General features: G+C 49.5%; 1 protein-coding gene across 2 annotated transcripts in view; it reads right to left on the bottom strand.

Moving 5' to 3' along the window:
• The window catches only part of arhgap46a (Rho GTPase activating protein 46a), a 33,470-nt gene that overhangs the window by 3,253 nt on the left and 17,009 nt on the right, over nt 1-13,208 (bottom strand). Inside the window, exons 3-7 of one of the 2 annotated variants that reach the window (XM_071515604.1) lie at nt 7,204-8,638; nt 3,904-4,570; nt 3,531-3,623; nt 1,043-1,116; nt 504-703 (exon numbers count right to left, since the gene is read on the bottom strand). In XM_071515604.1, the coding sequence (XP_071371705.1) occupies nt 504-703; nt 1,043-1,116; nt 3,531-3,623; nt 3,904-4,570; nt 7,204-8,638 (2,469 nt within the window). The remainder of the gene's footprint in view (nt 1-503; nt 704-1,042; nt 1,117-3,530; nt 3,624-3,903; nt 4,571-7,203; nt 8,639-13,208) is intronic. The other variant, XM_071515605.1, reaches the window with a different exon arrangement.

Below are 13,208 nucleotides of genomic sequence, written 5' to 3'. Positions count from 1 at the left end.
AATATTATATTATATATAATATGAGCAACACACTGTACAGGCAAGAGAGTGTGAGTTTCACAGGGAGATTAGTATATAGTATGTTTGGTGAGAAGGGAACTGTCTTCTAAATAAATCAAGATCTTACAGAATTCAATTTGCTAGAGAAGACCCTGTGTAAATAAACTGTGCGACACACAGTTGGAAACACTTGCAAAGCTCCCATGTGCTTGTAAGCCAACGCTTCAGCGGTAATGTAAACACATATTATGAAGTATCAAATTAAACAGTGCAAAGCAGGGCTATGTTTGTTCTGTTGTCTGCCCTGTGTACTGTACACAGGGAGAGCCTGCTTCAAACTGTAATGATACAGGAGACCACACACATAGGTCTATATACTGTGTACATACAATGCATACACACACGCATACAGTTCTCCTTCAAATTTCCTAGGCTCCACCTCTCACGCTAACTCCCACAGCTCAAGTCGTGGCACGCAATTGGCTGCGTTTGCTCCATCTTACCTGAAGATGCCCTCCGTCTGGGCCCCGCCCAGCGCTAGAACGTACTGGGAGAGCTGAACCTGCACCCAGGGCAGCTTCCTGTCTGGGAACAGCTCAGTCTGCCTCTCCATCACCTCCTCCAGGGAGCTGCCAAACAGGGAGGGAGTGACGATGGCCCGCCTGCTGTGGTCGATCTCCTCCAAGGTGGGCTTGCGTAGACCCTGGGGCCAGGAGGAGAGGAGAGGAGAGGAGAGGAGAGGAGAGGAGAGGAGAGGAGAGGGGCGGGTTTACTGCCTGTGCATGTCTGCGACTATGATACTAATCATGGTTGTGTCTATGACTGCCTGGATCTGTGATTACATCTGGAAGGCACTATGACTGGGCCTGTGTTTACGTCTCTGCCTCTGACTGTGTCAGCATGCCTATAATTATGTCTCTCTATGACTGTGTTTGACGTGACTAAGTTGCGCATCACAACTTTCATTGTGATACCTCCTATTTTTATCACATATTTTGACTGTACTTTGGCTAACTCCTTTTTTTTATTTCTTCCAGCTCACCTTTTTGCCTCCAGTGATGGCCACCTTCTGCAGTTTCCGATAGCAGAACTTTGCATATGTGCTGATCGGCAGGCCTGTTGGGTGGGAGGAGAGACAAATACAGGACTGAGGAAAAGCGTAACCCGACCCCACAAGAAACAATACTCACACTCTTGCCGTATCCCCACAGCCTCCTAAGTAAAATCTGTAAGCATCTGGCCTTACTGAACACACCAGATAATAAATAGTTAAAACTCTTTCCCACAAATAGGACAAGTGGTGTTCTTTTCCCACAGATGTCAGATAGTGTATGACAGGCAGGCAGTGGTAATTGGAGAGACATGTTGACGGTGTGATTCTGGCATATGGGGATTACAGCAGGTTTGACTAAACTGTCAAGCTGAGGGAAGATTTACTGCTGTTGAACAAAAGCTTAAGAGACAGGAGCCAGCCTACACATCCTGTTTCAGGTGATTCATCAGTACACAGAGACATATAGGCCACCGGAGAGAATGAGAAACACAGAGGCTCCCTGTCTGCTACCTGCCCTATGTAGCTACCGTAGGCCCAGATCTATTTCGGAAGTGAACTGCATTAGAGGAACAACATTGTTTTCAGAGGTGGCGCATACTTCAAGAGGCACAACCTATAAAAGGAACCCGATCTGCTGTCACCGAAAAATTAAATTGGGATCTTCTACACTTCAGTTTGTCAAGCAAAAGGCAAACAGGAAACCCCAATTTATGGGTCACTGTCTGCACTCACAAAAAGAAATCATCCCCATCTTTCATTGCCATGGCAACTCTGGTTTACACCAAACACTGGTCTCCACTTCCTCTCTCTAGGTTTCTCCAATCACACCCATGGGGTCCATTCCCGTTCACAGAATCTCTACTGTCTCAGGTACCTGAACCAGTGCCAGATGGAGAACCTCGTGCTAGGATAAAAAAAAACACTCTTTCCGCTATGTTCCCTCAAGCTAAAGCCCCCGGATTTATTGCAAACAGGTGACTCCCATGCATGCGCACAACCGTTGTTAATCTGACCAAGTTTGACTATAATTACATCTAATTAGAGAGATCATACCAATAATTTGCCCTTGATCTTGGAGAAAACGCACAGGTTTTTTTCCCCAGGGCTCCCAGCATAGAGGTTGTTCATTTACTGGGAGGAAAGCAAGAGTGAAGAGCCCCGTTCTGCAGTGAGAAAGGGTTTGAACACTACTGGTGGTCTATATTTACATCAAGTTTAAAGGCATGAAAACAACAACAACAACCAAGCAACCAAAGCCCAGGAGAAATCTGAGCTCATTAGGAGCTTGAGTGTACTGTACCAGGCTGAGAACGGCATGACACCTGTCTACACTTGGGCTGAGGCTAAACTTAACAACAAAACACAGACCCTCTAAAGGATACCGAGCAGACAACTTCAGTCTCGTCTTGGTTCTTGCTTATGAGTCTCGGCGGTAAGGCTAGTTGGAGTCCATCCTACTGATGGCTGAGATCAACACCCACCCCCCCAGGCCCCAAGCCCAAAGGAGTTGGTTTTTCCGAGCCCAGGCCAGGCCAGGCCAGGTCTGGCCCGACAAGAGGCCTCCAGTTCCCACACGCGACTCCCACCCCTCCTGCTCACAGCTGCTCATTGCTCTGGTCAGACACACCGTACTTCGTTCCAGCTCTTCCATCCATCAAGCAGACAGCAGCTCTCATTATGCTGTTTTTGTGGATGTGAGGCGTTTCTGGTGGTTTGGGCTTCATCGAGAGCAATAATAGCGCCTTTCCCTGAAGACACGATTCCGCTTACAGTTTAAAGACCTTTGTAGTGAGTCAGACATGTGGAGTAGGCTTTCCCTTTGACCTTGTTAAGTCAGTTGGAGTTGTTCAGCAGATAGCGCTGCCTCTGAGTCACCGTAGCACAATGTGTGAGACCACCGCTGCGGTGTCTGCTATGAGACGAGTGGGTTCCTTTCTGGTGACATCATGAGATCTGGCCATGTGGGCTGCCCTAATGAGGGCATGTGCCAATGAGTAGGCATCCTTTAAATGGTTGACTGACATGCGATGTGGGAATGGCGAGAGAGATCACTAATATGATTCACAGTGTAGTTCATTATGTGTCTACAGAACTCTCTGAAATTCTCATCCTACATATTTTTTTCCCAGCCCTACTTTCTGTGAAACCCATTCATTGTGTCCACAAGTACATCACCATGTACTCATCTGACGAATTACACATCTCAGTATTTTCCATCCCACTCAAAATGGTCATTCTACAGGGAGCAATATGTTTGATTTGTAACGATTTGTATCGCTTACAGGCTCAAGACAGCTTTTGAAGAGCAGAGAGTAGAAACAGAGTAGAAAAACATGTTTGGGCTCCCACGCCTGCCCCCTTTCTGCTCTGTCAAACACATAATCTTGAACAAATGGGAATTGCTGAAGATCCAACTCTCTCAAAGTGATATCTTGGGTAGCAGACTGAGGGGAAAGTAAAAGAACAAAAGATTTACCCTCTTCCTCGTCGGTGTTCTGTTTTCGTTTCTTTCTGGACTTTGAATTCTTCTTCAGCTTCAGCTCCTGCTGTTCCAGTATGAACTGAGTCACTGTGAAACAGAGAAGATAGCGGAGGTCAAATCTCTGAGAGTCAATCAGATAAGCACTAGGCCTACGATCACATTATCAGGCTCAACATAAACAATAAAGTTATTTCCTATCACTCCAATACTAAATTGACATGATTCGATAAGAATTGGAAGGAAAAGAGAGAAGAAAAGGTGTGATGAGTTAAAAAAAAGAGACATCTACACACATCACATCACATCAAATACGCTGATAATGAGAAAAAAAACATTGGGAGGGACGGAAGAGAGAAAGGTGACCCACCCTGTTGCTCAGTCTGAGACTCACGTTTCTTGTCGCTGGTGGGCTCTGTGTGTCTCTGGATGTAGCCCTCCAGGTAGCAGCGGAACTTGGGCGAGGGGGCGAAGAAGGCCAAGCTGACGGCCATGAGCTCCCAGCCCGCCGCCAAGCTCCTGGGGCTGGTGTTGCCAGTGGTCTGCCTCACCAGCTGCACGTACAGCTCGTCCCTCAGCCCCGGCATGTCCCAGCACTTGGTGACGATGAGTAGGGCGCAGTGGCGGCGGTCCAGCCGCGAGGGCCGGTCTCCCATGTAGGCCTGCACCAGCTTGAACATCTCGCAGGCCTCCTTCCTGACGGCGCGGTTGCTGGTGACCAGCATGGGCTTCTTGATGGAGCCGCGGTTCCACGACAGCATGTTGGCGATGGAGACGCGGCGGCGGAACAGGCCTTGAGTGTGCATGTTGAGGTGCTTGCTGGCCCAGTCCTCCATGCCCATGTCCGGGGGTGGGGGCTGCCGCAGGGTGGCGTAAGAGAGCTGGTAGGAGGAGCCTCCCGCTCTTCCTCCGCCCCCATCGCCTCCTTCTCTGCTGTCATGGGCGGCGGGACGGTGGGGGCCCAATGAAGCGGTCCGCCCGTCCACCATGCCTTTCTTCCTGCTCTCCAACTGAGCTTGCAGCTCTAGGGTGCCCGCCTGCAGGAGGAGAACGAGCACAGAGAGGTGGAAAGGAGGTAGGAGAAAGGAGAAGAAGAGTTAGACAAACAGAAGGGGAGGAGGGAGGGAGAGGGAGAGGTGAGAGAGGGGGGAGGCGTCAGTGCAGCAGAGGTACAAACTGTGTCTGTGCAGCTGCAGTGTCTTCGCTGTGTGTCAGTGGGAGCTGGGCTGCCTTTCCCCTGCTATGCTCTGCTCTGCAGTGCTAGGGCTCGAGGGGGAATTGTTGCAGGATCGGCACATTAATTTCCTAAAGCCGGAAAAGAATTGCACAGGGGAAAAAAATCCCCCCAAAGTCCACATGGACCCTGGCCTGAGCAGCAGGTGACCAGATAGTGGCGTAACAGACCTTACCTCTGCCCCCGCCCACTCCAGACTCACCTCCCCTTCAGAACTACAGCTAAGACTAAGTCCCACACAAGACCTCGCTCTGATCCCTACGGTGGGGTTTATGGCCATAAGGAACCCCTCATCGCCCCTAACAGAGACAGCCAGTAACCCAGATACGCTCTGCAAACAGCCAGGAACAACACAGAACCAGAGCCAGAATCAAAGCTCAAATTTACTATCGGAACATAAAACACGTTGACATATCTTTTCAATGAGACCGTGATGTAATGTGGAGCTGGCGAGTGCCAGAGAAGCTGGACTTTAGATTTAGGGTTTCTCAATCAAATAGAGCAGATCTCTGTGGTTCAGCTTTGGCAGAAGGACTATAGGGCCATATGGAGTTGATGTTTTTTTTAAAATGGGTGGCAGAGGTCAACTCCAGAAGATCAAATGCAACCAGGGGCATGTTTAACTAGGGAAAGGGACATAAACTCTATGACTTATACTGTCAGTAAGTTCCATTACACTGTTATACAGATAGCTTACAGATGCACCAGCACAGGGTGGTAATTAAGTCGTTGAATGAATTGGGATACTGAAACAGTGGCAAAAGTCCTTAAAAACATCAAACATTCCTGGTCTAGAATACTCTCTGAAAACAGTTGGAGTTCAATGAATCCTTTGAACAATCTGGTTCAAAGGTCTTTCAGTAAGAAGAAAATGTTGAAATATGGAATACATAGAATGTCAAATCCCACACAGCCCCAGACAGCAAGCTATAATCTGTATGTGTGTGCGAGGGTGAGTGAATGATATAACAGCAGGTCTGAAGAACATTCCAGGACAGACTTAGGGGGCCCACTCAGCGCTCCTTGGCTGGTGTCTAACATGCTATTGCCACAGTGGTACCAATAGCCCTCAGTACCAACCAGCCTTCTCTCCCTCCCCTTCCTCCTCCTCCTCCTTCCTACTCTCCCTGCCAAGCCTGGGCCATATGGACCACAGCGGTCCTCCTTCCTGACCGAGGGAAGCCATGTCCTGAATCTCTCTGGCCTGGCATGGGCCCCTGATGCCCAGGCACAGAACTGGCACATAAGTTAAGGTACCTGCAGTGTAGGGCAGATGGAGGATGACAGGTAATGCTGGGATCGTGGCCATTATACTCAGTGGTGCCCACTGCCTAATGTCTTGGGCCCAGTTAGACATTGAAGATTGGAATGTAAGAGGCGTTACCCACAAAATGGCTTCTGTTCTTCTCTGAGACAGATATCATCTTTTACTCTTATTGTTTCCATCCCAGAGCTCCCTGTTGATTCAAACATTCGCTATTATAGTTGCACTGGAGCAGTGGAACTCACTTCCCAAGTCAAAACCATAATGTATGGAGGCATGGGGTGTGACTCTGTTGCTGAAGGGGCTTTGGAGATTAGAAGTAGCAGATCTTGGAACTGAGCTCTGACTCCACATGCTGCTACTTATATAACTGTTTGGGGGAGTCAAATAGCTCCCTTAACTCAAATCATGTGCACCTGTAGTAATAACTCCTGACGACAAGATATGCATCACCGTGAATCATATGTGAATCTGTGTGTACTTTAATGCTCTGCCAAGTCAAAATATCATAATCAAATCTATTCTGTTGTCTAAGATTTTAATAAACTGACCTGCCCCCTGCCCTTACAGTCAAGAGGAATGTTTCTGCTCAAACAATCTGCCCACTCTTCCATTTAAAGCTCTCTAAGGAGGAGACAGTGAACAGTGAACAATACAAAAGCAGGAGCTAAAATTTCCCATAATATGCAGATGCTTTTTTTAAGCATAACTTGGAAAAAACATAATTGCCTCATTTAACACAGTGATTCTCCTCTAATCTGACAGTGAATGTGGTCCTCGAGAGATACCAGCAATCTGAGCACTTCCAGACCAAACAAAATTGAAACCAAACAAACCCACTGAGGTAAACAGACCACACAATAATATAGACACAGTTGAGCTCTTAATCACACAGGAAAGTATCATAATATTGGATTAGCCAAAATGTGATACTTTTACAATCCATATTTTGTCATTACCAGCAATCTAACTTCTCACACAAACAAAAAGTCACACACATACACACACAAACGCTTGAAAGTAGTATGGGAAGCAGCCCACACACAGTGAGCTTGGACACACACACCACGGTTATCTACAGTGGAAGACTGTACAGATGTTACCTGGCAGATGACATATGTAACTGACAACACACACACACACACACAGACACAGGTGGGGTGTGGGGTTACCTGTGAGGGAGGTCCTGGGGTCTCTGGTGAGGACAGGCTGGCCTGGCTAGTGATACTCTTCTCCAGGGTGTCCACCTTCTCGTAGGTCCTTTTCTGCCTCCCTGGTATCTCCAGGGGTGTCAGGGCAGGGTTGCCATGGTTACCTGCCCTACTCAGTGACCGAGCAGCCCCAGTGAGATCCTCTCGTGACGAACACCTGCCCGCTGACCCCCCTGCTCCTCCGTACCACCTGAGCGAGTCCGCAGGGGAGCGTGTCCGGGGCACGACCCCCCTCTCCCCCATCTCCGGCTCCAGCCCCGCCCTCACCTCCCTCATGGTGTTGGAGCGACTCACCACCTCCCTCATCTCGGCCATCAGCCTCTCGTTGAGGGCGCACAGCTCCCCGCTGCTGCCCACTGACCCCGGCCTGCCTCCCGCTCCGGCGCCGGCGCCCACCCTCCTCCTGCTCTTCCTCCTCAGGCTAGGGGAGGGGCCGGTGGAGTAACCGGAGTCCTGATAGGTGGCCGTGGCCTGCGGGGTCGGGGTGGGGAAGTCCTGCGAGGCCTGGCTGCTCTGCCTGCTGTGTCGTGCCTCCATGGCCCGCTGCACGGTGGCCTCAAGGGCCCGCCAGCTCTGCTTCTTCTCCAGTGTGCCCGGGCCCGGGGTCCCTGGCTCCCTGTCCCTCGGCTGGCCTCGAGCCTGGGGCAGAGACAGGGCCTGGTGCTGGGGATGTGGCTGAGGCTGGGGCAAGAGAGCGTCCTGCCTGGAGGTAGGGGAGGGGGTACGTGTAGGGACGGGAGAACCAGACAGGTGTCCCTGTTTGGGGTCCACGTTGATCATGTGCTTGATACACTCCAGGCCAGCTGGGCTGTAGTCTGAGGCAGAGGGGTTCCTCTTGTGCCTGGAGGCTGAGTGGGATGAACCAGGGTGCTGAAGGAGCCTGGGCTTCTGGAGGCTGTGGGTGGGTGTGAGGCGGGACAAAGAAGGCCCGTTGTAGAGGTGCACCCCCTCTACCTCCATGTCTATTGGGGGCTCATCATATATGGGGCACTCTGACACCGGGTCATCATAGATTGGGGCAGTGCAGCCATACTGGGGGGAGACTGGGCGTGGAGTACTGGTCTGCGACCTGTGAAGGAGCGGGCTGGGATGGCCGCTCTCTGATGTCACCAAACAGAAGCTGCCATTGCTAGCTTTTCTCAGGTGGTGGGCCTGGCGTGTGTCGGCTGCCATTTTGCCAGAAGGGGCAGTCTTGTATCCCTGGGTGGAGCTGAGGTGTCCCCCTTGGGCCTTGTTGCTGGAGGGGTGGAGTGTGAAGGTGTTGGCTTTGTTGTGTGTACTGTGGTGGAGGTGCTGCTGTAAGGCTGGGATGGGCTGGCTACGGCTCATGCTATTCACCTTCACCAACATGGCCGCCTTAGTGCCTGGTGGGGGCTGCCATCTTTGAGAAGCGTCCCTAAGGGAGAGAAAACACAGAGCAGGGTGAGATGTGACTTCAGTAAAAGTAACAAATATACCTATGGTCAAAAATAAAGACTCAGAGAGACAGAGGCAGCTGACAAAGCATTGTCATCATATAAATACATACACAGGTTTACAGCCACCCCTATATTTCATCCATTTTAGAAAATTCAAGGCTCACAGGGCTGGGAAAATGAACAGCAGTCTACAAATTCTTCTCCAAACATTTCACTGACCTCCAAAGCCTTTGCTCCATTTTTAGTCTGGCAAGCCATAATAGTCCTGTCAGACCCGTGAGACAATAACTCCAGTATGTGTTGTGCAAATCAAGCGCCTGAAAATACTGAGTGACCAACTGCAACACATCACTGAAACCAATCCAGAATTCCTGTTACTGTCTGTGGCCCAGAGGTATGGAGAATATACCCTGTATAATGTTGTTTAATAGTATTTTTATGCCTGTGGAGTAAATCGTGCTGCTTTCATTTATATGTGAAAATCACATGGCCTAAAAGTCTGTCATCTGAAACAGTTAATGAACATTTGGACAGCAAATCAGTAAGCAGCGTGGAAAGAGGTTGATTTGAGAGAAGTTAAAATTACAGTAGTTCACAGCAGTGCAAATCTTTCCAAGGGTCAGAAGGTTAATTCTTTTCCTTCTGGTTTAGCGGCTGGGCTAACTTCAGACCCGATGGCACAATGCTAATCCCAGCAGCAGCGTAAAACAATCTGCCATCAATCTGGTCACACCGCTCTGCTCTGTTACCCTCCACTGTGCTCTCACCCCATAATCTTCCCCTGGAATCAAGACTTTTCATTCCTCAGCTGATCAAACACTTGTCCTCTCAAACCAAGAAGTGTGTCTAAAGCAGGCATTAATACACACACACACACACACACACTCACTCAGCGATTTGCCTGAGTAGGACACCGCATGACGCAGCACAGAATATCCAAGGTCGATTGGCTGTATGCTCCCTCAAACAATCAAAGGTCAAACATGTTTTATGACAGCAGGTACATAAGTTTGAAGCCAGGCCCAAGGACTTACCTTCCCTCCCTCCACCCTCTCTACTTTACATTCAGTGGGGTAATTAACCAGATCAAAGCTGATCGCCTTCTGTCCTCGTAAATCCAAACATAAACACAGATCTATGTAGAACTAGAGCCGTTCAAAGGCTTCCCTTTTCTAAGAGCTCCACGACTTGGTGGAGAGTTGGGTTGTCAGGGCAGGAAAAGGACGCAGAGGGAGGAGGGAAAGAGGCGGAGTGACCCCCCCTCCCCTTCCCCAGCCTCCCCACATCTCTCTGGAACAATACAGAAACAATTCCCCTGGGGTCCTCAGACCCAACGGCAAACTTCCTTTTACGCCTCCTAGCTACTGCTCGGCATTTTCTCTCTTTTCGCCCCCCCCTTCTTCTCTGAGAATGAGTCACGCCACCTCTGTGGTTTGAATGTAAACAGCCTCTTGTCTTCAAACGGTCCCACAGATATGCCATCCAGGCAGGGCCTATAAACAGCTGGGTCTCAGCCACCTGGCGCAGCACCAGGACAGCCTGACACAACCGCTGTTGTTGGGAAACACTCCAAGGCCCCCGCCTCACTTCTCCTCTGATGGAGCGACGAAAGACCAATCAAGCCAGTTTACTGCCTAACACATGCACACACACACACACGCGCACACCCGCAGAGACAGACACGTGTGAAGACAAGGAGCTGTGACGGATGGAATTCACCTCAAACCACCACTGTTTAGTTGTCACAGGGGGGTGTGAGTGTGTGTGACTATGGGGGACAGGGGTGGGGGTTGGGAGGTGACAGCTGTAAACACGACAAGCCACTGTTTGTCCTCTTTGAAACACTGCGTGTTTTCTCACTCCCGTCCTGTCATGGGCCAGGCAGGAGGAGGCGGCGTCACCTCGACACCAAATGTAGACAAACACTACAAAATCATTCCCACCTCAAGAGGTTGACGCACAGCTGACTGTTTAGCATGGGTTTGCTATTGCAGGAACAGTTCACAGACAAAACATCAAGGCTTTTCGTATAATTAGACAGCCAAAGACCACAGGAGACCACACACGCAAACCACAATAATCACATTCCACTTCCATTATCCATCAACAAATCAAAGCTTACTGCTCCTGAAACAATCTCTCAAGTTCATTTAATGGCCGACTATATAAAAAACCTGAATCTATCTACTGTGGGTCCTTGGTGGGTGAGTGGTCTACTTTATGAGGACTGACCCTGAGAGAGTAGTAACCACGACTTCCTGTCTGAGGAGGTCCCCGGGAGGGTTGGGGAGAGGGCTTCCCTATGCAACACAAACAGGAAATGCCTAATGTAACGTTCACACACTGCAACCAGGGCGGAAGCAAGGGCTGAATCACGCTTATTGGGGGCTTACATGCAGCTTTATAAAATTGTTGACTTCATGCAAGGGAAAATCCACTTCCTTGGGTCAATTAATCCCTAGCAAATCACCATGTCAAAAACAAAACAAAACAGCATCCGGAAAAATCTTCCATCCGTATTATCCATGCCTGTTCATACTAACACTAAATGATATCAGCTCTCTTATGATATACCCGATAACGACAGCAGACAGCCTATCCTGCAGGGGCTGTAACTGAACACATTCAGAGGCCTGTGAGGAGCGCTCTGCTGAGCCCAGCTCCCAGCACTGGGAGATAGGGATTTCATCAGGCTTTGTCTCTGTTGTTTGCCTGTCATTGTCCCAGTCAGGCCCGGTACAGGTCCAGTGTGTTCAACCCCTCCGGCATCGGCACATTATGCTGGGTGTCAGCAGTGAGCGAGCGCGGTGCGATGATTATCACGATCACATGGGGGCCAGTAGCCAACTCCAACAGTAAGGCCGCACACTGTCTTCGGTCTCAATGTAAAGCCTCTAATCCCATTACACAGCTAGAACAACATTCACATATCACCAAACCCCAGGTCAACCAAACAAAGTATGATTACAAACCCTGGACCAAAAACGAGCGAGACAAAGACGGCACAATGGTGAGAAAACAAGAGAAGCCCAGAGTGGGAAGACGAGTGGGGGAGAAAGAAGGACGAGAGCTAGAGAGACAAGGGAGAGGAGGGCGAGAGTATGTGTAAATGAGAAGGGGTGGGGATTAGTCGTGGGAGAGTGCAGCGAGGGAATGAGCGGGAAGGCTGGCATTCCTCAGGGCTCATTCAGGGGCCTCGGCGGTGGTGTGGGGCGCCTCACACAATGCATGGCTGTGCCATCGTCACGGAGACGCCTCCCTTAACGACAGCAATAGAGCGGAGGGAGGGAGGAGGGAGGCTCAACCTGAAAGAGCCATCCTCGACCTCCAGAGTCACTCAGGCAGACAGACAGTCTCTTATGTAACCGATGCTGAACAGGTCTGGACTGCTGCAGTGACACACCAGCACCACGCTTCCCTTTCTCTAATCATAATGAACTTTGTTTAAAAAGGGTGCGTTGCATGCTAACGGCCTGCCTGTCAGGTGTTTGTTGAATGTTAGCTAAAGGAGCGGTTACACGCAACAATTTATCACAGGGGCATGAAGAAAAAACATGATTATTATCACTGGGAAAATAAAAACTCCCTCCACATTTTTCTGGATCTCTCGCGGTTTACAAAGTGATCATCTCCAGTTCAGCTATTCCACCCCTACACACACATACACACACACACACACACACTGTATGTGCACGTGCACACAAACACATACACACAAACACACATACGCACTTACAAACACATTCCTTCAGAGCCTGGAGCTAGCATGTGAGACCTTTAGGAACATAGAGGAAGGGAAGATAAAATGAAGTTAGAGGCCCTTTGGAGCCCGACTGGGTAATTCGATTGGACTGTGGGGCAGCAAATCAACTTAACGGTCAGCAAATTTCAATTAGTCTCGCCGGCTCTGGTGTCTCACACTCATGAACACAGTCCCAGATACCTCTGTCGCTGTTCTGAATATTACTGTGGTCAGATCGTCTCAATAACCATCTAAATATACTATGGGGACTATGCTCTCAGCAGATGTTCTGTCTTTTCTTTCTTTCTAGCCTGGAATAACCGTTGTTGGAAAAGCCATCAGCTGAGTCACTTTGGCGGATAGGGATATGGATTTGGAAGTTCTTAAATATATCCCCTGGGAATAGTGGGGTCTGAAAAACAGGGGTTATTATTATCATATGCTGGACAGGAAGAGGAAATGAGGTCGCACAGGCCGAGCTCCTGCTACACAAACACCTCAGAGCAAAGGCCAATGGGATCAGTGCGATCTGCGTAGAGGAAGGAAACCCAAAAGACAAAGAGGATTCGCTGAGGACAATGTTGCAGCCACTTCGTCAGTGTTCAAAGTTGATTTGCCTTCACGCTTTTGAACAATACAACATGAAAAAACCCAAGCCGCAGCATTAAAAAATTGCATTTTGGGTAAAGTGATGGCCTCCTAGTTCCTGTAAGAGAGACCTTAAGACTCTTCCAAGGGGATAGAGAACCAGCTGTCCTGCAACAGCTGAACCGACGCACCTCCCTCCTCTGAGCCAAGATGTCTAC

Source organism: Centroberyx affinis, unplaced genomic scaffold (genome assembly GCF_046629955.1).
Source record: "Centroberyx affinis isolate AG114_WGS23_722 - 3 ecotype Tasmania unplaced genomic scaffold, CSIRO-AGI_Caff_v1 ptg000361l_1, whole genome shotgun sequence".
In the NCBI taxonomy this organism is placed as follows: domain Eukaryota; kingdom Metazoa; phylum Chordata; class Actinopteri; order Beryciformes; family Berycidae; genus Centroberyx; species Centroberyx affinis.
The sequence above is the reverse complement of the archived record's forward strand: the minus strand, read 5'-3'. Positions and strand labels throughout refer to the sequence as shown.